Source organism: Podarcis gaigeae (assembly GCF_964106915.1).
Source record: "Podarcis gaigeae genome assembly, chromosome: 9".
Taxonomy (NCBI): Eukaryota; Metazoa; Chordata; class Lepidosauria; order Squamata; family Lacertidae; genus Podarcis; species Podarcis gaigeae.
In genome coordinates, this window is record NC_139685.1 from 35827061 (window position 1) to 35853397 (window position 26337).

General features: G+C 40.1%; 1 protein-coding gene across 2 annotated transcripts in view; it reads left to right on the forward strand.

The window, feature by feature from the left end:
- SPOCK3 (SPARC (osteonectin), cwcv and kazal like domains proteoglycan 3) overlaps positions 1 to 26337 on the forward strand; it is a 111854-nt gene that overhangs the window by 22938 nt on the left and 62579 nt on the right. Inside the window, exon 3 of one of the 2 annotated variants that reach the window (XM_083755869.1) lies at positions 13431 to 13476. In XM_083755869.1, coding sequence (XP_083611995.1) covers positions 13431 to 13476 — 46 coding nt within the window. Of the gene's footprint in view, positions 1 to 13430; positions 13477 to 26337 lie in introns of those variants that run through there. The other variant, XM_083755870.1, reaches the window with a different exon arrangement.

Here is a 26337-nt window from a genome sequence, read left to right on the forward strand (position 1 = left end):
CGTGCCCTAAGGAATGTTAGATATTTAGTCCCATTTAACTGTTGAAACCTCACTGACTGATTAGCTGTCATATGTTCATGTTATAATTATGTTACATATGGTAGCCTGTTAAGAAATGTCAAAGAATTTTTGAATTACTAGATGCTGTGCCACATTTCCTTAAGCTAGCTGTGTGATTCTACAGCTAGAGGGACTAAACTGTGCTAATTGCTGCTTTTAGCTGCTAATTGCCAGTGGACAGAGGAGTCTTTGAAAGAGAATATTTGATACTAGAGGGATATGCTTTTGTCTAGACCACCTATTACAAAACACTAAGCAATTTCCATAAACTAGGAGACAAAATGGTTAGGGTTAGGAAAGTTTTGGAATGAGTGGGAGTGCATTTCCCACACAGCTGCATGCCCCCCTGTGCCAGCCAGCCAATAATTTATACTTCTCTACTGTATTCTAAACTTCTCTTCCTTGCCATCTTTGCCATTTCACTTAGGGGGGAAATAGTAATGTGCTGATCTATAGTGCTTTCTAAATAAAAATGAACATTGATTTAAAAAATAACAGCAAAAGAAACAGCTGCATGGTCATTGAAGGATGGTAGATATTCAGTTCATATTTAGCAAGAGGAGTTAAAGCGATGGACTGGAGAAGAGGTAAAAAATCTAGTTCATGCTGAGTGACATATTCCATTTACAGATCTTAAAAAAGTAGACTTCAAATGTCAAATGGAATAACTTTTTCTTCATCTTCATGTGTATTGTAGATTATATATATATATATATAGAGAGAGAGAGAGAGAGAGAGTGTGTGTTCCACAGCAGCAAGGTTTCATATATAAAGGATATGAGTACAGGAGTTGAATTAATCGTTGTACAAATGTCAGTTTGACCTCTTTCTAGAGCAGCATTCAGAAACTTTTGGTACTATTCTCTCTTTCAGAATGAATGGATGATATAATCCATTTTCTTGAAAAAGTAACATTGTATAAATTATAGGTTGGATTCTGTGCCAATGCTAGGGGTGTGGGTGTGGGCATGGGCCTGCACATACAAACAGTTCTTTAAAAGAAACATGAGAGCCCTGCTAGTTCAGACCAAAGGCCCATTATAGTCCAACACTCACAATGGCTTATCTGGATGCATATGGGATGCCTGTATGCAGGACCAGAGTGCAACTGTGCTCTCCCGACCTGTGATTCCTAGCAACTGGTATTCAGAAGTATACTGCCTCCAACAGTGGAGGCAGAACATAGCTGTCATGGCTAGTAGTCACTGATAGCCGTATCCTATATTCATTTGTCAATATGCTTTCTAAAGCTGTCCAAGGTAGTCACCATTATTGAATTTTGTGGGAACAGATTTCTAAGTTTAACTTGGAGCTGTGTGGAGTACTTATCTTTTGTCTGTCTTGAATCTTCTAACATTCAGTTTTATCAGATGGTCCCAGGCTCAAGTAAAAGAAATAGAGAGAGAAAATTTCACCCTATATACTTTCTCCACACTACGCAGAACTTACATATCTTTTACATCACCCCTTATTCACGCTTTTTCTAGAGTAGAAGGCCTCAAATGTTGCAAGCTTTCCTTATAGGGAAGTTACTCCAGCCACAGAATCATTTTGGCTGTCCTTCTCTTAACATTCCAAGCTATCCAATATCTTTTCTGAGGTGACTGATGGAATGGTAAACAATATTCCAAGTTCTTACTCACCATAGATTTTATGACATGGGCAGTTTTACTTTCTGTCCCTTTCCTAGTAATCCCTAACACGGAATTGGCCTTTTCTCACAGCTGTCGCACACTGGCTCAACATCCTCATCAAGCTATCCAATACAACTTCAGGATCTCATTCTTGGTTGGTTACCACTAGAACACATTAGTATACATGTGATTATTAGTTCCTATCTGGACCTGGTGATTTGCCAGTTTTTAATTCACCAGTAAGGCCTAGAACAGGGGTCAGCAACCTTTTTCAGCCATGGGCTAGTTCACCATCCCTCAGACCATGTGGTGGGCCGGACTATATTATTTTTTTTTGGGGGGGGGGAATGAATGAATTCCTATGCCCCGCAAATAACCCAGAGATGCATTTTAAATAAAAGGACACATTCTACTCATGTAAAAACACGCTGATTCTCAGACCGTCCGTGGGCAGGATTAAGAAGGTAATTGGGCTGCATCCAGCCCACGGGCCTTAGGTTGCCTACCCCTGGCCTAGAACTTAGTCTGTTCTTGCAACTCAGGCACAAGGTTCTGCCCTACATCTTCCACTGTGAAGACAGATGCAAATAATTCATTCAGTTTTTCTGCAACCTCGTTCTGCTCCCTTAGCTGACCTTTGAGTTCATTAATATCCAAAGATATTTCCTAACCGGTCAACTGCTACTAATGCATTTTTTTAAAATGTTGCTGGCCTTCCTATTTTTAGCAATATTCTCCTCAAATGCTTTTTAGCACCCCTTTTAAATTGCTAATCTGAGATTTGTTAAACTTGTATTTTTTGGAAAACTTATTTGGACGGCACTAACATTTCCTGAAGGAAGCCTTTTTGCCTACAATAGTTTCCTTGGCTTCTTGTTAACTGTATTGACGCCCTGGTGGCACTTTCTTTTCCCTGAGCTGCATTATATATTTTAACTAAGCTTCTATTATTGTGCCCCCAACCCACAGCATTCTTGACAGATTTGATCCTTTTGCCTTTCTTTTTCAACTGTCTCCTCATTTGGGGGAACTTTTCTCTTTTGAAGTCAAATGTGACTGTGTTGGACATCAGTTGGCAAGTCTCCATTTGAATTTGAAAGCACCATGGTCACTTGACCATGATCAGTTCAACAACGTTTATATCTCACAACAGGTCCTGTGAAGTCCAGCTTCACAGCCCCTCTGGACAGTTTTTCACTAACTGTTCTAGGGCAGTCATTTAGGTATCTTGAAATTTTACCTCTTTGTTGTGACTAGAATATGCCTGTATCTAGTTTATGTGAAGGTAATTGAAATTGTTGATTTTATTAAGCAATTTCTTCCTGGTTTTAGTATGCCTTTCAAGATTTCTTTGATCAGTATGAAAAGGAGGATGGTAGCATACTTCAGTACTAAATTACAGTTGGGGCCTGGTGTTACCACACACAGTGATTTTGTGGAGGAGTCTTCTCCTTTCTAGATTTCTAGGAGCATGAAAGTATCTTACTCATGCAAATGAATATATTCTTACACAATGTAGTTCACTGGCACTTGCGTCATAAAACTGTATTTATACGTTGAACTCTTTTAAGTGTTTTCTCAAGGGATATGGATCCTTGGAAAGTCAATATTTTAGCCAGCCATATAATAAGAAATCCAATAATTCAATCTGATTGCGGAGCTGAATGAAATGACAAAAATCTGAATACTTACTAAAGAATTCATTTTGTAAAGTCAGATTTCATGCTCAGTAATTTTAATGTATCTATAATGCACCCAGTCATTATTAAAATATTTAGTCTTTTTTCACAGCTGTATTGCAATAATAACTACGGACCGTATTTTTCTTTATAGGGCTAAGTGTAACACTGTACATTGTTAAGTTGTGGCAATCTGCATTTCTGAATCAACGCAAATAATTATTTGTTTATTCATTAATATCAAACAAATAGTTTTCGGCAATACTTTTAATTAGTCAGCTACAGTCTGCATTGCATCTTTGTTTCAAGAAAGACAAACAAATTAGAAAAGAAGTGAAAATAGAGGAAGAGAAAAAAATGATAAAGCTGTTTCTTGTGATAGATTCCTTTCCTTCATACTGTTATAATTTCATGTCTGGCTGCATTTGACTGAGATAATGTATATGCTTTGTGTAGTCCCTTTAAAAATATTGCTTAAAATAGACAATAGAACAAGGCTAAAGCTGGGTTTAAGTTTCACAGAATGAAAAATTGTGAAAGGTTTTGCTACTGTTAATACTTGGCCAATGGCAGTTATTTGTTTGTATATTGAATTTCTATGCTACCCTTAAACAAATGGTGTGATAAACTTGTTGTATGATGAACCACTTAACTGTAACATCCATAGCTGCTTTTGTTAAATATGAGTGGGTTTTTGAAGCTCTCTTTGGACGAACTTAGAAATCATATCAGAAAAGCTTGGGTGAGCCAGAGGGCTCAGAAAGTGTCTTTGCCAGTGTTCACCCCCAAATCCTGACAGCCAGTCCTTCACCCCATATACTCCTCCCCTCCTACCATTTACCTCACAGGTGAACAGATGTGATGGGACCAGCAAGGGGCAGGTATGTAAGGAAAGGAGAGGAGGATTGCTCTTTTTGTCCTACCCCCTCCAATATCCTGATGTGTTGGGTTGCAGTGGGCCAGGGCACAGAACCTTGGGAGAAGTAGTTCTATGCAGTGAGTTAGGGCAACAAAGACTTAGGGCAAGCCTCTGCACCAGGGGTTGTCAACCTGGTGCCTACCACCCACTAGTGGGCTTTGCAAGATTCTAGGTGGGTGGCAGGGGGTTCTATAGCACAAACTGAATCCTCCTTCCATTGAGCACTGGTGGCCGGTAAGGAAATTTTACCACCAAGAAAGATGCTTTAGTGGGTGGTATAAAAAGGTTGACTACCCCTGCTCTACACATTCCACTCACCACATGCCTACTACAGCTGTTCCCTCCCCTTCATTTACCTAGCTAGAAGGAAAAAGTGTATTAGCTGGGAGAAGTTAGTTTCTGCAAGCGGTGTCAGGAATCTCTTGCTTTTGATTTAAACTATATGGATTTTATTGAAAAATATTAGTTGTTTCTGGCTGAAGTGTTTTTTCTATGGCCTGCTGGTGTGTTCAGTAAAATCACTTGCCACAGTCAGGATGTTTTCTGTGAGGTATCTTTTTAAACTGGCAAGAGATAAGCAGCTGTTGCCTGGCTAGCATTTCTTGCGGCATATCATTATATTCATGAAGGTAAGTAGCCTCATTAGTTTCTTTTTTTCACTTATCACTGATGAGATGACACACGAGTAATTTATTAACTAGAAAGGAAGACACTGGGGGAAAAAATTAAATTAGATTCTGCGCTTCAGTATTCATAAAACAGGGTGCAGGCAAACGCCCTAAATAGGGAGCAATTTTCTCAGGGGATGAATGCAAAACTTCTTAAGGAAATTAAAGTCATGACAGAGTAAGTAATCCTGTAATACATACACCCCTTGATCTAAAGAGTGAAAGAACCCCAAAATACTCTCCAAAGCTTGCAGAAAGTTAGCATGACAATCTGTCCTTATGGCGGAGCATGTGTTTGTTCCTTGAGAGTGTTGACTAAATTTCTTGTTGGACCAAGGAGAATTGACTAACCATTGGAAATCTAGAGTTTTGGTACTCATTTTAGCCAATTCATTAAAAAGAAGAAGAGAGCAGGCCTTTGAGATGAGCAATTCCTATAATTCCAATAGTTCTGTACCTACCTGAATCCTGTCTCAAAAGTTATCCCACCCATTATTATCTCCATGGCATCCATTCAGGTGTTAAGTAGATTTTAATGGTAGCTTGATTTACCTATGCTCATCTTTATACAAGCAGCGAGGAGCTCAGGAAGTCTCCTGTTCCTTCCAGTACAGGTTTTGAGACCAGACTGATACCTGGGTCACAAAAGTTGGAGTGCCTCATGTCACATTAATTTGTGCCAACCATGATCTACAGTAATAAATCATAGAACAAGTGCTTGCTGCCCTCTCTACTACTTTCTAGGTCTACCAAATACTCCAATACTTCTCCAAATTTCTATAACACCTCCCCCCCCCCGAAATAAATATAGCTCCCACTACTGTTCATGTCAAATTTCTCAGACCTGCCTGCTTCTTCTTCTTTGCTTCTTTTACTCTTAAAATAGTAGACTATTAATTGCACTTATGTAATCTCTCTCCCCACCCCCACTCCAGCCGGTTCCAATGTGTTGCTATGGTATTTGTTTTTCTTTAAAAAATGTAATTTGGTGCATGATCTCTTATTGTAGTGATTACAAGATTTACATTTTCAAAACACACAGGGATGTTTTTGTTTCTTGGCTTTTTCTGCCTATGCCGTTGGTGTTCTTCCTATCAATCACATATGAATGACACTCTGCTCTTAATGCAATGCAAAGGAGAGAAAAAAGGAATCTATCAAGAAAGGGGCTTTTTCCCTCTCTCTCTAATAATTAGGACTGATTGTTCCTCACTTAATGCATTATAATGAATTTGAGGCTGCTCAAATGATTGCTGTGGAATTACAGAGATGAATGTAATAGTTTCCATTTTTCATGCGGAGTGGGAGTTTCTAATTAGGCCTGGTTTTAAAATGCATGTGCGTGCACACACACTCCAAAGTTTAAAGTTGGTGCAACTGGAAGCCAAGAAGCTAAATACTTCCCTCTTATAGACCTGTTTAAGACATGCCTAACTGTTAAGGTGCAAACCTGTTCTTGTGGGTCTCCATCTCTAAAGTCTGCTGGGTACTCTTATTGTAATTATTCATAAAGGCAATTAAAACTATACAGTGGTACCTCTGGTTAAGAACTTAATTCCTTCCGGAGGTCCGTTCTTAACCTGAAACTGTTCTTAACCTGAGGTACCACTTAAGCTAATGGGGCCTCCCGCTGCATGATTTCTGTTCCCATCCTGAAGTAAAATTCTTAACCTGAGGTACTATTTCTGGGTTAGCAGAGTCTGTAATCTGAAGCGTCTGTAACCCGAGGTACCACTGTACTAGAAACCCAATGGGATGATGAAAGAGGCTTCCTCTACGAGCCTGCCATGTTGCTGGCATGCAACATGTCTTAAAGGTAAAGGTACCCCTGCCCGTACGGGCCAGTCGTGTCCGACTCTAGGGTTGTGCGCCCATCTCACTTAAGAGGCCGGGGGCCAGCGCTGTCCGGAGACACTTCCAAGTCACGTGGCCAACGTGATGAAGCTGCTCTGGCGAGCCAGCACCAGCGCAGCACACGGAAACACCGTTTACCTTTCCGCTATAAAGCGGTACCTATTTATCTACTTGCACTTATGTGTGCTTTCAAACTGCTAGGTGGGCAGGAGCTGGGACCGAAAGACGGGAGCTCACCCCACCGTGGGGATTCGAACCGCCGACCATGCGATCACCAAGTCCTAGGCACTGAGGTTCTACCCACAGTGCCACCCACGTCCCTGCAACATGTCTTACAAGACTGCATTTTATTTTGTATGTTCCCAACCAGCCCCTCTGATGGGTAAAAAGCAGATGAGCGAACCGTGGGCTAGTAACTTTTGTGGGCTGAATTGTAAGGCCGATTTAACTGAGCAAACATGTTTCAGGTGGGCCCAGGGAAACTGAAGTATTCCCTGGGGGAACGTAGCAAAATCGTTGTTACCAATATGCCAGTAAAAGAAACAAATGACATCTGAGGAATGAAATTCTCAACTGTTTGCTTCCATGTAATTTTATTCCTACCCAAAATTTACCAGACTTCATATCCCACTCAGGGTATTCCTTATTTCTCTTCCCGCCACCGCCTCCCGTCTCTCTTTGTGTGTGTGTGTCCTGTATTGATGGTTGGTTAGTGTTCCTAGGGGATGGATACTATCAACAAATTCTGATGATGAGTTTATTGTAGCTGCCAGGCAAAAAGTAGAATGACACAGTGTAGTTGTGTCTTACATAGTTTATTATCTAGGTGATTACTCATCCCCTAGTGACCTGCTTCATGAAACATAACATTCTTTACTAATGGGCTGACCTTGAAGCAGTGGATATGAAATATTTATTTTCTAAGAAATGGAGCATATGCATTTTTAAAAGGAGTCTGAAAATGTAGCTCAAGTGTTTGTTCTACAGTTGCAGCTTAACAAGTCCTCTTTGGAAAGGAATATGGGTCAAAATTATGACAGTTTTATATTTAAAATATTTTAATTGTCTATTAATCATTGATGGGATGGTTGTCTGGATGCAGTGTGCGCTTCATATATGAATGCATTGTTAAAAAGATCCCAAGTGCTCAGTTCCTGTGTGTTGTGTTGGCAATAGATTTCAAATGCTCCTGGTGGCAAATCAAAAGGCTAGCAAACTAGGGCATCAAGTCCCTAATAGTAGGTCTTATGGAATTTGTAGATAGGCTGCTAGGCTTTCAGTACTAGGGAAGAAAGAATGTCAGATGGGACATAGGAAGAAGTTTTATGACATGCCACACAAATATATTCTTTCATATATAATTTTAGCTCTCCTAAGCTCTGCTTTCAGTTGTGTCATTTCTTTTTTCCATAGAGACTCTAGAGATGTTATTTCTAATCAATGATGGTTAAAAATTCAACTGAACTAATACAGCATTCTCTCATTTTTGTTAATCCAATGTGCAAATTGTTGTGGTTATCCATACACTTTTTATAGTGTGTGCTTACTTTAAAATTTACATTTAGATTGTCATTTAGAAAAAAAATAATTATGGAAATAAGATTGTGTATGATTGCTGTTTTTATATATCATGTTGGAAACAATCCTCTGATCACTATAATGAAGAGTGGCCTAAAGGTTTTGTAAACAAATAAATGTACTCTTAAAAAGCTATAAGCATATTTACAATATGAAGAGCATAGTAGTCATGAGATAAGAAAAATCACAATCATGTAATGAATAAAAAAGATTTCCACATAGTGGAATGTTTTGAAATCACTGGTAATTTCCCAATTTTTTGGGGGGGAGACCACCTTCCCCCTACCACATAATTTACTATTCTGAACTTTGAAGCAGTCACACTGCTTAGTGACCTTTAGCACCAGTAATTCAACTTTTTGGGAAGTGAAATGGAATTTACTGATTTTGGCATGTGCCAAGTAAGAATGTGACCTTTGCCCAGTCAACTTAAGTACGTGCCATTGGTGTGCAGTGGAAGCATATGGCATTTTACATTTCATAACAGCAGAGTTAATCCCCATGAAACATTTTGCTATGCATTAATATTTGCAACAATGCATAAAAAATAAAGTGAAGCGTGTTAAAATGATTTTTCTTGTGATCTTCTTGTAGAGATGCCAAACCACTGAGGCAGCACTGTCCAATTTGCTATTGCATTTTAGCAAGTCAAATGTATGGTGGTGGAAGGAAAGAGCAAAGCCAGGGACTGGCACGGGGAGCAATGCTGAGGTTGGAGTGGGGGTCCATGGGAGAAAGCAAGACTAGGGGCTGGAAGGGGGCAAAAATCAAGAGAACAAAGGTGAAATCAAAAAAAGCCTAAAGTGTAGGACAGAGTTATTCTGTGTTGCAACAAATGAAATCCCACCTCTACCCTGCCCTAGTATAGCACTAAACCAAAGCAAACTTGTCATGGTCACCTACTTTAAACTAACGGATCACAATCCAGTTAATCCTTCAGCTAGACCCTGCTCAAATGTGTGTTGGCTAAAATTGATTCAGAATGAAACTGAACCAGCATCAAATTGATTGGTTGTGAGCATCAGCATTATATTGGAACTATTTTGGAAGTGTTTGCAATGGATTGGTTGTGGGCTTCAGTTTTGCAAATTTTAGCCAATCACTGTGTTCCGATTAGCTAGGTGTTTCCTGTTTCTAGGAAATAAGGCTTTTTGCAAGATTGGTGGATCTTGTCACTCTGCCTGAACCCTATTTTTCCCTGTGGAAAATTTCTTTCTTTCTGGCCTCCACTGGTAGAGAGGTGGGTTTCTTTTCCTAAGAGGTGGAAAGCTACTAACCATTTTCTCATGTGTGGCAAGACCCAAAATAGAGCATTTTGGATGGGGCAGTGGTGTCTTTGTGGATCCTTTGGCCTATCAACTGTGCCAGCCTGGAGGTGGCATAACAAACAAAACAAGAAAGCATCCTCCCTGGATGGCATGATCTGGTACGGCTTGGGATACAGTCTCATATCATGTCATTCCTCCCTTTCTTCCTCTTAGGATTGCACTGCTCATTCTGATAATTTTCTTTAGCCTGTGACCTATCTATATTGCATGCGTATATCAGCCTTCAAAGAAATAATCAAGACTTCTGAAATGCATAAACACTGTAGGCTAAAAGTAAAATAAAATGCTACAGAAACCAAAAGAAATGCTGCTATAGGAGAAATGACAATTGCATATTTCTTAATTTAGACATAGCTAAATTCATAATTAATACATCAGATGGTCCCAGACTTTATACCAAAGCACATGGATAATTTTTTCTACCTATTTCATCAAGTAAGAAAGCATAAATGAAACACAAACTTCCTCTTCTTCAATAGATCTGCTCTAACTTTTATATATATTAAATGTATTTTATATGTATTAAATGTATAGGTTGAGATCCAGAAAAGTCAATGTGTTTATGTAAATATTTTTACATACACATAAGAGATTTTCTTCTTCTTCTGGCAGCTGCCACTTCATATTTCATGGGATGCTGGTCAATGGTCCCATTACTTGCAGGGGAAGTCTTCAAGGGCTGCTACTGGAAGGTGATTCTGGAAAGTCTTCTTTAATATGTGGTGCTTTGAATCCACAGAACAAAGCCTTCATTTTCTGATGTTGCCTTAGACAGTGAGCCCTGTATTGGTTAAAACTGATAGCTTTAGTTAAGAAGTTCTGATCTAGGTCTTTTATGTTGTAATTCATGTAAAGAGCCACATAGTGGCTGTTTCACATTGTCATAATAGAACGGCAACCCAGATCAATACTCTAGTAAATGACCATTATATTATGAAAGTAGGATTTAAAATGAATAGGCAACTGACTTAGAATTCACCTGCAAGAAACAGTTATCCATGTGACATATGAGAAAGTCCAGTTGACTGACTCCTGTCAGCCACAGTCTGATGGGCACAGTCCCCCAAGTATAGAATTCAGTATAGAGGTTACTTTACAAGTACCGTATTTTTCGCACCATAGGGCGCACCGGACCATAGGGCGCACCCAGTTTTTTGGGGGGGAAATAAAGGGGGAAAAATTATTTCCCCCCCCAGGCGCAGGGCCAGGGCGGGGGAAGCTCGAGCTTCCCCCGACCCCAGCCCCCAAACAGGCAGCTCTCTGCAAGCCGTGGGAGCGCTCCCGCTGCTTGCGGAGACGTCCGCGAAGCCTGGGCGCGCTGAGCTCAGTGCGTGCAGGCTTCAACATGCAGGCAAGTCTCCGCAAGCAGCGGGAGCCCAGCGCTGGGCTCCCGCTGCTTGCGGAGAGGTGTGCGAAGCCTGGAGAGCGTGAGGGGTCGGTGCGCACCGACCCCTCTCACTCTCCAGGCTTCAGTGAAAGCCTGCATTCGCACCATAGGACGCATACACATTTCCCGTTCATTTTTGGAGGGGAAAAAGTGCGTCCTATGGTGCGAAAAATACGGTAGTTTATTTATTTTAAACCCAAAACTTTTGTTTTACAGTTTTTGAAAATACTTTATATAACAAATAGTTGCCATATAACCCCACTCCTCAAGAAACAATGTATGCATATACAATGTAAATGATACAGTCAAACATTAAGCAGGTTCGTACAATAGTGTAGAGTTTATTAAATAAACATGTATCACATAGTTTCAAAATCATCTTTGGTCTTTGTGTTCTTTAATGCTCTAAGATGCTCTGTTAGTTTCCCTGTAAGACCTAGCATCCATAGTCTATCTCGTCATGCCTTTAGAGTTAAGTTTTTGGCTGTTTTCCAATATTCTGTTGATAAATTTCTAGTTGCAGACATGTAAAAGATTAGTAGCTGCTTAAACAGTAAATTCTTACTGTTTACCTAAAAACAGATTTAAATAATTGTGCAGGTTTGCATTCTCACCATATATGGAAATATGACTTGACATCTACTACATAAAGGACTTGAATGAGAGCTTATTCTGTGGCATTTCACAGGTATCTGGTGCCATCTGTGAATTGTATTAAAACTATTTTTGCCTCCTTTTAGCCGATAATGACTTAAAAAGCCGCTGCCCCCAAGTTTTTGACAGCCTGTGAGTAGTTTCTTGATGGAACAGGATATACGGCATATTTCTTACTCAAAGCAAAACATGTATTTGAACATACTGGAAATAAGCAGATCAGGCCAATATTGACATTAGGCTTCCAAGCAGAACTTTTCTTAGATAAAATTGTTGGGGGTGGGAACACACTACTGCAAACCTTTCTTCATAGCCAGCTGCTTGCATATTGCATAATTCTATGTTTATTTTATTAATAGCTTTTTGGAGTAAATCATTGAAAACAGGAAGAAAAATGTGAGCATCACTTCCATCTATTTCATATTCTATGTTATCAACTGTCACTTCACACAAATTATAGCTGTTAATTCTAAACAGTCAGCACACATGCTTATAAAAATTAAAGTTGGCACAACGTAGCTTTGGCTTCAGACATGTTTTGTCACAACAAGAAAAGTGTAAATCCATAACCACTGCTAAAACAACTCAAAATATCAAACATCTGTGGACATATTTTTCAGTGGAGCTTATAAGTGAGGTACAAAGCACTCCTCTCTAAACTGGTAGCCTTCCTTGTGTGTAACATGAGACACTTTGGCACTTCTTGCAAGTATAAAAAACATGCCTTTATTGAGATACTTCCTTTTTTAGTAAAACAATAGAGTCTAATCAGTGTTGATAAAATAAAAAAGTATGCTGTAACTGACCGTATCATTTTTATTTTTTTAAAAAAATCACGGTTCACTGCTGCATGAGCAAGATTTTTTGTAATTACATTCATTGCAGAGATGACACATTTGCCTTTCCTTGGTCTCTGCAGTGGCAGTTCTGGGAGTGCCTGCTGATGTCCCAAAAAAGTTTCTTTGTTTCTAGATTGAACCAGGATTTGATCAACTCTTTAGGTCAGCTAGATAGAGTGGTGTTTTAGACTGATCATCTAAGGCAGAGGTCAGCAAAATTTTTCAGGAGGGCGCCGGTTCACTGTCCCTCAGACCTTGTGAGGGTCCGGACCCACCCTCTCTCAAAAGCACCCCCCATCCCAAAAGCACCCCACCGCCACTCACACCACCACCTCCTTGTCTTTGGCAGCGTCGACAACGTCCTCTGTCTCGGCAGGGTGCAGAGCCCATGCTGCTGGCCTGGGCGGCACCGGGACTGACTGAGCGGGCAGCAAGGTCCGCAGGGTTCGTTTCCCCTTCAAAATATAGTCCGCCCCCGTACAAGGTCTGAGGGACAGTGGACCGGCCCCCTGCTGGAAAAGTTTGCTGACCCCTGCTAAGCATTATGGCTGAATGGAGGTCTGTCAACCCAAGCAGTTTTTCATCAGATTTGTGGATTGGCTGTTAGTTACTTTTAGTTCTTCATTAGCAAAGTTCTTTCTATTCCCTGCAATTGGTTTGCCAGTATGATAATTATATCTTTTTCTTGTTTGTGTTCCTTTTTGCTGCGTGCCCTTTGCAGGAAGTCGAGGTTTGTATATTCCTTCTGTATTTCTGTTTTTTTTTCTTTCTGCATGTATTTATACTTCTTTCTGCATAATAAACATACACTTTCTTTTTTTCTGCTGCAGGATGATTATTTTCGCACATGGAGTCCAGCCAGACCTTTTGATCAAGGTAAGAAATAATCCTTATATCAATAAAAGGGGTTAATACTATGTAAAGTGTGTGTGTGTGTGTGTGTGTGTAAGTAAGTAAATAAATAAAAAATGTTTTTTTTTAAAAAAAATTCTCTTTGGGGTATGTGCCAATTATTCCCTCTCCCTTTTGAAAAGTAATTAAAATCAATTTATAAAAAATATAACTGCCAGATGACGTCACAGTTAGGGTTAAAAACTAGCCTGAGCTCATACCTTCATTTCTTTAGAATACTCTACTTAGGGTATCTAAGGAATAGTCACTGACGTCTGCTTCATACACAATATTTTTCCAACCCAGGTATTGTAGAAAAGCTCAAGGTACATGGTTACATATAAGGACCACATATGAATCTGTTTTACCACATACATGCAAACTGAGACTTTCTGACAACTTTATGATCTACCAACAATTTTTACTTCATTCCTTATAAGGAAAACATGGGTGAAATGGACAGGGCAAGCTTACCAAACTGTATTTAATACGGGTCAAAAGATTTGCAACATTTAAGGCATGGGAAAAGAAAGAATGAAGGGACTTTAGGTAGGTGAAAAAAGATTTTGAATTGGGGCTATACCACCTTCTTCTCCAAGTCCCAATCATTTTCATGTTTAGTTGAGGCTTTATCAGAGCGGCTTCCTAGCTGCTCCTCTTGGGGTTACTTTTAACTTTTGACTACAGGAGGCCACAGAGGACAGACCTTAGTCTATACCAACTCTTACCTGCCTGGTGTCCTTTGTATGTTTTGGATTATAACTTTCAACAGTAACAGTTGGGTATGGCCAGTTAGCAGGGATTACTGGTTTCAATAAAACAATATATTTGCACATAATCTGGTGTATTCTGGATGATTTGAATGACCACTCACACCGTCCCTGTCTATGGAATACACTGGAGAATTGTAGTTCAGAAATCTAGAGGGCACTACATTGGGGAAGGCTGGTCCATACAATCATGGCCATCCCCACAGTTGGCACATTTCAGATGCTGCTACATAGAAATGTGCATGGGAGGGCTGGTAACATTATGTAACCGGTTGTATGTTGTTGCTGTAATAAAGCTCTTCTCATTAGCGTAAACTTTCTTCCAGTATAATGGTGTGGGAAGTTTCTTTATAAAGCCCTTAAATGGCTTTGTGACTTCCTTTTGTGGTTTAATAATCCCAAGTTTATTAAGACTAGCAGTTCTCTGTTTTCATAAATGATGGCAATCGTAGAAAAGTTCTGTAAAGAAACTTCATATGTATGGGCTCCACTCCCATTTTTCTAAATAAGATTGCATTTTGGGGGGTTTTCAGGTGTTAAAAATGCATGATCTATGATCTTGGTGATGAGGGGCAAAATATGATTGGTATAGTCAAGCTTGAATGGGAGACTATATATTTGAATCTTGAATAGCTGCTGAGAGATTTTGGTTGGCTAATTGTTCAAGATTGTATGTGCTAGAGGAATATATTATGGTCTTAAGGGTGGTTCTTGTTTGCTTGCTAACATGCTTGTAGCAAGTAATATTTTTTTTTCAAATTTTGCATTTGATTGAATGCATTTATTTCTCAGCTGCAGTGTCAGACTGAGTTTCCATTTTTAATATCACATGGTGTTCATCTGTACTGCCATAAGATGGTTTAGGGTGAGATGAGGAAGCTGGAATTCTGTTTCTTGAGCTAGTAGTTTCTTAGCAGATCATTTGGGAGATTCTGTAGATGTACAGAAGATGATAAATATTTAAAATATTTAAAATGCCATATTTGCACTTTTTGGGGGGGCTTGCTGCTGCTAAATGCCATTCAACTGACAATTTAAGGGGGACATAGGTCCTCCCCTAACAGTCATACAACAAATTTTGTCCATAGTTAATAATAATAACAACAACAATCTAACAAAATAAACCATTTCATGCTGTCCTATTTAACATACCGTATTTTTCGCTCTATAACACGCACCTGACCATAACACGCACATCGTTTTTAGAGGAGGAAAACAAGGGAAAAAACATTCTGAATGAAACAGTGGATGTATCATTTTTGTGCTTCATGCTGTGGCCACAGACATGTGATCTGATGGTGAATTTTGGCTGACCCAATGCAAAAATCCTGAGAATCCCTGTGCATCCATGGTTTGTAACCACATTTTTGCACCATTGCAGCCCCAGGCAACAGTGGGTGCGTGATTTTGGGGGGGCAGGCTGTAGCCATGGACATGCTATGTGATCTGATGGTGAATTTGGGCTGACCCAATGCAAAAATCCTGAGAATCCCTGTGCATCCATGGTTTGTAACCACGTTTTTGCACCATTGCAGCCCCAGGCAACAGTGGGTGTGTGATTTTGGGGGGGGGCAGGCTGTAGCCATGGACATGCTATGTGCTCTGATGGTGACGTTGGGGTGACCCAATGCCAAAATCCTGAGAATTCCTGTGGATCCATGCTTTTTAACCACATTTTTGCACCATTGCAGCCCCAGGCAACAGTGGGTGCGTGATTTTGAGGGGGCAGGCTGTAGCCATGGACATGCTATGTGATCTGATGGTGAATTTGGGGTGACCCAATGCCAAAATCCTGAGAATCCCTGTGGATCCATGCTTTTTAACCACATTTTTGCACCATTGCAGCCCCAGGCAACAGTGGGTGCATGATTTTGGGGGGGCAGGCTGTAGCCATGGACATGCTATGTGATCTGATGGTGAATTTGGGGTGACCCAATGCCAAAATCCTGAGAATCCCTGTGGATCCATGCTTTTTAACCACATTTTTGCACCATTGCAGCCCCAGGCAACAGTGGGTGCGTGATTTTGGGGGGGCAGGCTGTAGCCATGGACATGCTATGTGATCTGATGGTGAATTTGGGGTGACCCAATGCAAAGATCCTGAGAATTCCTGTGGATCCATGCTTTGTAACCACATTTTTGCACCATTGCAGCCCCAGGCAACAGTGGGTGCGTGATTTTTTTGGTGCAGGCTGTAGCCATGGACATGCTATGTGATCTGATGGTGAATTTGGGGTGACCCAATGCAAGGATCCTGAGAATCCCTGTGGATCCATGCTTTTTAACCACATTTTTGCACCATTGCAGCCCCAGGCAACAGTGGGTGCGTGATTTTTTTGGTGCAGGCTGTAGCCATGGACATGCTATGTGATCTGATGGTGAATTTGGGGTGACCCAATGCAAAGATCCTGAGGATCCATGCTTTGTAACCACATTTTAAGTGGGGAGCGAAGGAAAAACAAAGAAGGGACATTAGAGGGGTGTGCAGAGAAGCAGCTGGCTAAGAATGCAGGAGAGGGATTTAACGGGAGGGAGGAAAGAAAGGCAAAAGTTTCCCCCCACCCAAGCCAGCCATCTCTCTCTCTCTCTCTCTCTCTCTCTCTCTCTCTCCCCCTCCCCCTCTCTCTCTCCCTCCCCCTCCCCCCTCTCTCTCTCCCTTCCCCCCTCTCTCTCCCTCTCCCCCAGCAGCACCGGAGCTTGCCTGGAGGGGAGGGGCTTTCCCTGCTCTTTGTTCCGTTTCAGCAAACACAGCAACGAAACAGAGGAGGGTGGGCAGTAAGACCCTGAGGCAGAATGCAGGAAAGCAGCCGCTTCCTCTTTTCAGGTTTCGTTTCTTCGTGCAGCGTGCAGCGCCGCGATTTGATTTTTGCATGATTTTTCGGCTCCAGGGACCACACATTCGCTCTATAACACGCACAGACATTTCCCCTTCCTTTTTAGAAGAAAAAATCTGCGTGTTATAGAAGGAAAAATACGGTAATAATGAAAAAAAAAGTTCAAGTGATGGATGGAGCTATTCTCCCCACCACCACTGCAGGTGAACTTTGTATTGCGTCTTGTTTAAACTATGATGATTCTTTGAGAACGTTTTAGATGGCCACCTATATTTCTTTTATACTAAAAATGTGTTGCCCCCTTCCAACCCTCGCCCTTCCTTCCCAAGGCGCTGGGTAAGCTAGGTGCAGGGCTTTGGGAAGGAAGTGCAAGGGCTCTGGCAGAGTCCTAGAGCCCTTCTCATCTTCTTTCCAAAGCCAGGCAAGTACTGACTAGGCTTTGGGAAGGAGGCAGACAGACATGTTCTCAGCTCAGCACCCTGTGCAGGAGAACAAGTCGTGCTGCCCTAAATCCACCTCTGATTGTAGCAGTCTCACGGTGCAAGAAATTGTTTGAGAGTGTTGGTATACTCATTCCATAGGCTCTGCACACAGGGAAGCTTGTCTCTTGCACTGCTGTACTGTGTTGAAGCTGATAATCAACTCTTAAGCCAAAAGTATATTGTGTCTATCTTGAAAATCAGCATGTATTTTTTGTCATATAAGTCCTTTCCACATGAAATTGGCAGAATAAGTTCTGGGCTAAGCATCTACAGACGTTAGTAACTAACTAACAATGTAAACTTTTTTCTGGGCAGGGGAAGCAGTTTAACCCTAGCCACCTAGTCTTTCCAATGGGGTAGAATTGATTGGAAAAGCTGTATAAGTAAACACACCGCTAAATTACAAGGCACCCACCAAACACCTTTTGACAATTCACAACACGTGTTTGAGGACTACCTGGAATGTAGAGTTGTGGAAGACCGGCATAAAAGGGATAAATACATAGATGTATATTTCAGTGCTTGACCCCACATGTCATGAAAAAGTTAGAGACGCTAAGTTAGTAACATATATTTATTGAATTTAGATAGTGATGGAACTTTTTTTAAAAGAAAAAAATCCTTGAAGACTGAAGATGAAAATAATTGAACTCAGGAGCTCTTCACCAGACCGTTCTTGGTACTTATGAACCAGTTGAACAAAATTAGATTTTAGGAGACTGACAACTTCAACAAATTTACACAATGTGTTAATAGAAATATCATTTTATTTACTTTTCACATGGGATCCAGATGTTCTTTTGGTTTCCATTCTCAGAATGGTAGTGTGGACAGAGTAGCTGAAGAAGATTATTGAAACACCATATACACACACACACACACACACACACACACACACACATACCGTATTTTTTGCACCATAACACTCACTTTTTTCCTCCTAAAAAGTAAGGGGAAATGTCTGTGCGTGTTATGGAGGGAATGCCTACGGGTGGCATGCCTACAAATTTTCCTCCTCTAAAAACTACGTGCGTGTTATGGTCGGGTGCGTGTTATAGAGCGAAAAATACGGTATATATAATTTCCACTCTGCACGTAACATCATGTAAATGGCATCTGATGGAGGTTGCATCAAGTCCAAAGTCAACAAAAGCCTTAAGCAGACTTTCTGGAAAACCTTCCAACAAGATAGCTTATGTTTATCAGCAAAATAACCAGTGGTATCACAGCTGGCAAAAGATATGAAAACCAGGTTGTGTGTGTACCCTGTATGTAACTCTTTACTCATCATAAATAGGATGAAGAGGACCTTGCCTTTTCCTCTCACTGGTGCCACCAATGCAGGATGTTGGTGGTCATAGTATGGGTCTCATTGAAGTAATAGTACCAAAACATCTGATTCAGGAAAGTGAATGTTGACTAAGGAAGCACCTTGTAAAGTTGCATCAATTGCACGAACCATCATTTTTAGCACCAGCTTTTGCTATCAGCTGCTTCTTGTGTTCTCTCTTGGTGGATCAGTTGACAATGAGTAGCTGCCACTGCTGTTCACTGTGTTCCAACCAAAAGTCATCGTTTGTCAAATTTGTCAGTGATGTTGTGTGCCCAGTATACTGTTAACTCTGCTTTTGCCTGCATGTTTGACAGCAACATTTTTTGTGAGACGTTTCTGATCTCTGTGCTGCATGCAGTTGCCATATAGCCAGGCATTTGGTCCGGGTGACATTTTGGCAATGCTGGAAGGCCCTATCTATCAACCAGAACTTCATCACAGGAACCATAATGGGACTGTAATTTCTGCTTAAGGAAATGCTTGGCAAATTCTTGACATGCATGTATGAATGGGGGCTGATCAAAGCTTTGCAGCAATTCAATGCTATTGAAAACTGAAACCGGCATTTGTTAGAGAACTTGTGCATCAGTACCTGCTAGTCCACCCACATGAAATTGCAAAAAGGTCGCTTTTATTTGTTGAGATAAGAAGCCCACCATCAGCTGTGACATGCACATTTCTTATGAAATTAACTTGAAGAAGCCATTCGTAAATTAACCTGGAATATTCTGGGCATCTTTCCACCTCCATACATTTATATTTTTTTTGTTACTGCCTATATAAAGCTAATGCAATAAGTGACAAATGCAGTCTAAATTCAGACTGTTAGATGGGTAAAAAGACAAAAGCCAATGAATGGTGTGAATTCTTCTTTATGTAGAGGTTTATATTAATATTTAACCACCTGTGCATTAGAATAAAAGTTATTTCACATTCTGTATGGCTACTATTTTCCTAATTCTGCACCGTAACAAAAAAGTATAGCATTCGTTTAGGCAGTGGGGTTTGTTTGCTAACCAGTTTTATCTGAGTGATGTTTGTGAGCTGGAAGGCATTGTTGGTTATGCACTGTTTTTCAATATATAGTCATAGATGGGTGAAACATATTTAGACCAATTTTTCTTGTTCATGTGACCATATGTGCAAAATATATTACCCTGGTTTACTCTTAGAAGGTAGATGCTTTCAAAGCTTAGCGGGAGTGCTATAGTGAATAAAACTACAATACAAAGTCACTGAAGTAATTTCTGAGGTATGGACTCTCCTTTCCTTTGCTCAATAGAAATACCCCAGAGGATCAGTGAACTATTTTCATGTAACAGATAAGATATGAAATGACATTTCCTTGGAGGATGGGTACCCTGCAGGTATTGTTGTGTTAGTAGATACCATTTATAACGCTTTTCATCAGCCACTCTAATCCATAGCACTTGGCTTTTACAGTATATATACTGTTATCTAGGCATTCAACCAAAAATAGGAATGAGGTAATTTCAGTCTCTTGTACGTTATGCTTTCGTGAGCTATTCCTGCTTTTATCAGTTCACTTATGATATAATTCCAGTGCCTATAGGTTTGCATTAAAAGTTGCATACACATTAAGTTCAGTATTCTGTTTGTACCTATTTAATTTTGTGTTATTATTATATATAATAAAATTAACATATGCTGTGCTAAAAGTACACTTGTGTTTGATGATTAAGATGTATGTTTCTAGAGTGAAATGAGCATCGCTCAGCGGTAAAGCTCATGTTTTGCATACCAGAGTTTCCAGATTCATTCCCCACTATGCCTAGGTAGGATGGGGGGAAAGTTGAGTGAAACTCTGGAAAGCTGCTGCTACTCAGTGTATATAATATTGAATTAGATGGATCAAAGGTCTGAGTTAGTATAAGGCAGTTTCCTATGTTTCCCAAGGGAAACGCATTCTTTATGATCTGATATGGATATCTCATAGATCTCATAGAATCATAGTTGGAAGGGTACCTGGGGATCATCTAGTCCAACCCCCTACAATGCATGAATATGCAGCTGTCCCTTATGGAGATTGAACCTGCAACCATGGCATTGTCAGCACCACACTTTAACCAACTGAGCTATCTCTAAAATGAAGAATTTCTAAAGATACAGTTCATTTTAGTAGTCGTGATGGTAGATCAAAATATTTCTGTGTAATTGTTAAAAGTGCTGATTTTTTCAGCATATTCCTGTGTAGCACACCCAGCCTCTTCAAGTGTGGTTGTTTAAAATTAATTTATATGCTTAAGACATTCGATAATTTGACGTGTCTTTACCTTATCAAGTCAACTTTGTTATTTTTCTAAGCAAACCTATTTAGTTTTTTTTTTTCTAGAACTTCCTACTTGTATGTAAGTTAAGCTGTGTTTGGGAAGTTGTAGCTTGTTTCAGTAAAGCTGTAGCAGAGTTAATGTAGGACACAGATTTTCCTCTCCCCTCCCCCCACCACATTTTCAAGTTCTGGTGACTTTTTATTATTACTCAAGCAGTTAAGTGATTTACAAGATAAAGATTTATTATTATTTATTGGAAAATCAGAGAAATTATTTTCAGTTGTCCTATTCCATATACTAGCTTGCTTATTTATTATTATTATTATTATTATTAACAACAATAATAATAATACAAATAAAATATATAGCTAAATAGCATAATCTTAATGTGGAAATGAATAAATCTCCATACAACTAGGAAAGTTACAAGTCATGGACTGGTTTGACTGACCGACTCTTAGCTGTTCTTGATTGATTTCCATTTCTAATATATAACAAATCTTAATAACATGTGTTTTGTTGTGGTTTAAGCTTCCTTTTTCTGGTTGTTCTAGAAGTCAAACCATTTGCTAACTTAGCTGCTATTAGAAAAGTGCACTTACTAGCTAGCAGGTAAACCATTTCTTATTATTATGACATTGAAATTAGGTTATTCTGCAATGTATCCTGCACCACAAGAACCATATTGTCTTCACCCTTCTATCTTGTAAAATATAGTATTTGCATGTTTGAATGAGCTTGATAATCAACACTAAACTGCTGCATTGACTATGTTCATTTCATTAAGTGCTGCCGGACACTCTCAAAGATTCCTACTAAAGTTTCTCATAGTGAATTATGATCAGTGTCTAAAGTACCATCAAACCATAACATGCACAGTTTCAGAAGCTGCACCATAATTAAAATTCTTCTAGAGCTGCTTCACACTACTAAGGATTCAGCTAGATTCCGCTAGATTGGTAAAGAAAAGGTGTTTTATATGCATTGTATATGCATTATAACACTAGATGGCGCTGTGGAGTTCCATTTTTGCCAACATGATTTCTCATACAAAGTTTAACAATGCTTTTTCCTGAAATACTTCTTTGATGTGTCTAGATCCAGCCTAAATTTATCTCCATGAATATGTAAATGCTTGGAAGAAGCTTACTGAAAGATGTATTCAGATAAATATTAAGCTGCTGCAGATCTGTAGATACCGGCATGTCTCCATAGACCAGTTGGGTCTTCCTAGAGTATGTTGAGAGAGAGAGAGAGCGCATGCATGGAAACTGTAGTTGCTGCACAATTTCCTGGAAGAAAACAACATCAAAACAGATTCATTTGTCTGCAAATATGCTTGTTAAAGAATAGAATATGAGTCAAGTGACAAAGTATTCCTGAACACTTTGGGAAAGTTTCTCACTTCTACTTAAAATTAAATATAGGGGAATGCATGCAGAAATACAAAAACACCATCTATACTTTGAACAAATGAAATGCTTATGGAAATATGATTTCTAGTGGAACAAGCAATAGACTGGTTCAGATTATGCTGTAACCCATGTGTAGAAGCTAAACATCATAAGTAGGTTGGGTTGTGTCCTGTTCAACAAGCAGGATCTAATTTCCACAGGCCCTGTGGACATTAACTAGTTTGCAAAGTTTGCATACAGAGTGCAACACCACTAGATCTGAAGCACACCGTAGTACCACAAACCTTATGCATTAATGACTAGTATATATACAAGGCCAAATGTGAAAATCTGGTGATCCCAAATTCTTTCCTCAAGTTGTGCTCTTTCTGGGGTAGTTTGTCCACTGTTGGTCCCCACCCTGCTCTCAGCTCACACCCGTGGCTCCTAGAAGCTGTCAGCATGTGACAGCCAGCAGCCATACCCAGGAAATAGCTTCAACTGGCTGGCTAAACCAGCTAAGGGTAGCCGATGGGTCTCAAACCTTCAGTAAGTTAGGGACTTCCCCTGCATGCAAAGACAGGCTCCTGTACATTGAGTAGATGAGAGCAATGCTTGGTGCAATGGACAAGAAGGTGGTTTCTGCATGTGCTGTAGACAGAAAGAGATGAGAGGGAGATGGGCTCATTAACCTGGGGGAGTAGCTCATCTAGGGGAAGGTCCTCAAACCTTGGTGGCTTACAGCTATACACATTTGTGAGAGAGAATCCATACCCACCATAATCCATGTCAAAATCATGGCACAGTAGAACTTTTCTTACTCATAATCCCATCAGCTGGTACCCCTATGATAACATTGATAGCCTGATCTTTCATGAATTTGTCCAATCCCCATTTCAAAGATGGCTATGTTGATGGTCACACATTCTGATCGAAATTCTGTAGTTTAACTGTGTGAAGAACTAGTTCCTTTTATCTGTCTTAAATCTATGAAAGCCCGACTAGATGACCCCAGTATTATAAAAGATGGAGATGAACTACTGTCTATCCACATTCAACACGCAATGCATGCTTTTATATGCTTCTCCCATATTCACCCCTTACTTTGTTTTTTGGTTAAAAACAACAATTCCTCTCTATTAAGCCTTAACTCCAGATCTTTTATGAACAAGTTTAAAAAGTACTGGTTTCAATACAGATCCTTGGGGGAAACCACTTCTTACAATCCTCCATTGGAAGAACTGATCATTTATTCCCTTTCTTGGCTTCCTGTTCCTTAACCAGTTACTTATATATAAGTTTCTAGGCAAAGAATTATAAAGAGGGAGAGCTGAATGAGAGACAATTTTACCCTGGTCCCTGCAGATTGGACAACCAAGGTATACAATATGAGAAAAGGTATAAAACCATGAGAAAGAGCCTTTTTTAAATATATGTAGGGACTGTGGCAGAAGAGGAGGCTCAGGAAAACCTCTTACGCCTTTTCCTTGCACAAATACCTTGCAGAGTAGGCCAGTTACTTCTTTTAACTACCTGCTAGCTGCTGCCATCAGTTCCCAGCCAGGAGGGAGATCTTAAGCACCCGAGACAGGGACAAAGGGACTGCTCGCCTTCCACCAATAGAAAGGAAATGGGGGGGAGGGAAAGGCTCTGCCCCCTGGGATCTCCTGCACCTGCCCACTTTGATTCAGGGTAGCCACCCCATCCTCCCAGTGACTGCCTTTGACTCCTACTTAAACCATTGGTAAAGTTGATTTGATTCCCTGTGGTCTGTTCCTGATGTAGATCACCCCTTCTCCCAAGGCAGAAGTAGGGGGACCATTTTGTGGATTGTATCAGGTGCCAAAATGTTTTGGGCTGGCCCTGTGTGGATCTAATGGTTTAGCAGGAACTATGTGCTGCCCAATCAGGGAAAATGGAATGGTAGACCCAGTGCTTTTTGTGACAGGGACTAGGAAATTTATGGCCTTTAACGTAAATTGGGTTTAGAAGCCAGTATAGATGAACCATAATTTTTCTTCTATGTGTTCTTCTTCATTCAGTCATGGGTGTCTGTATGAGCTGAAGCTTTAAGTCAGTTTTCAGGGGTGGCCCCACAAAAATTAAATACTAGAATACTTATCATAAAACTGCTTTAGTTCTACTATAGAAAAGAGATTGCACTTGCACTATAAGTAAAAAATATGTAATCATACTGCAACCCAACCAGTCACTTGTCACCGCAGTCACTGCCTGTTTTTAGTTGAACAAATGACATTCATGTTCAAAACATTGCCTCCTATTGAAACTGATATCTGCCCATATGATATTATCAAAGCATTGTATACAGCAAATGGATCACTGAGTATTCTCAGGTTATATAGGCATGAAATTGTACTGATTTTCAATCTTTCACATAGGTTCTCAGGCATTCTGTTACACTTTTGTAAATGTCCGTTCTATATTTATTGAAAGGCAGAGTATTGCTAGAATCTCTAAAACACTAGGAATGTTCCTGTTTTTTATTTTGAAAATCATATTGTGACAGTGTTTTATCTAGTGAATGAAGTCTTTGTTGTCACACATTTCTGGAGGTGTGAGAAACACAATACAGAGTGAAATAGCACAGGGCTTCTAAATCTGACAGCTATCTGAGAAAATGTTTGTAATGTTGTTGTTTTTACTTGAATTTAATACAGCCCTGATGCAGTGATTTCTCAGTGAGTTCAAAGGAATGAAAGCCAAAGCTTATTCAGTGTTTTGTTTCTGTGCAAAACAAAGAACTCCTGACTTTTTTACTCAGTATTCTCTGATTTCCCATTGCCCTTGTTTGCATGCCAAGGTAAACTACCATAACTGGTTTACCGTGAATGCAGATGATGATGATGATTATCTAAACTGCCAGTTTATCCAACAATCACAGGATGATGTCCAATATAAAAAGACAAAAACTATATACCTTAGTGACAAAACAGTATTCCACCCCCTATTTAAAAGGCCAAATATTATTTAATTAGCCAAAGGCCTGGGAAAAGAGAAATGTATTTTCCTGGAGCCTAAATATATGTAACAATTGCACCAGGCAAGTCTCTCTGGGGAGAGCATTCCCTCCCTGGGGAGCCACAGCAGAAAATACACATTCTCATGATGAGTGTGAGGTCTGAGTGGCTTCATATGGGGAGAGGTGGTCCAGGAAGTATTGTAGTCCTGAGCCACTTAAGGATTTTAAGTCAAAACCAGCATTTTGAATTGGGCCCCAAAATTAATTGGCAGCCAGTGCAGTTTGGCCAGGATTGGTGCTGAAACTGTATTGCCCTGGTGAGCAACCTGTATAACAGAAGCCCCATGTATAACATATTGCAGTAATCTAGTCTAGAGGTTATCAGAGCATAGACAAGTTAGGCTATCCATGTCCAGATAGGAGCACAGCTGGGCCACCAGCCAAAGCTAATGGAAGACACACTATGCCAACGAGGCCACCTGAGCTTCAAACGACAGCTGTGGGATCCAGAAGGAACCCAAGGCTGCGTACCTGCTCCTTCAAGAGCTGGCAGTAACGTACAGTACCTCAGACCTCTCTGAACTGAGCTTCAGTTTATTGGCTCTAATCCAGTCTCTCTCCTGGTAGAGATCATCATACAGGGCAATCAAAGCAGTTTTTGTGCCAAAACCCTAATTTATATAGATCTAGAAAACCAGTTTTCTCCAAGAGCACCTAGATCTGTTCCGTGATTACCACCTCAAGAAGCTTGCCTAAGAAGGG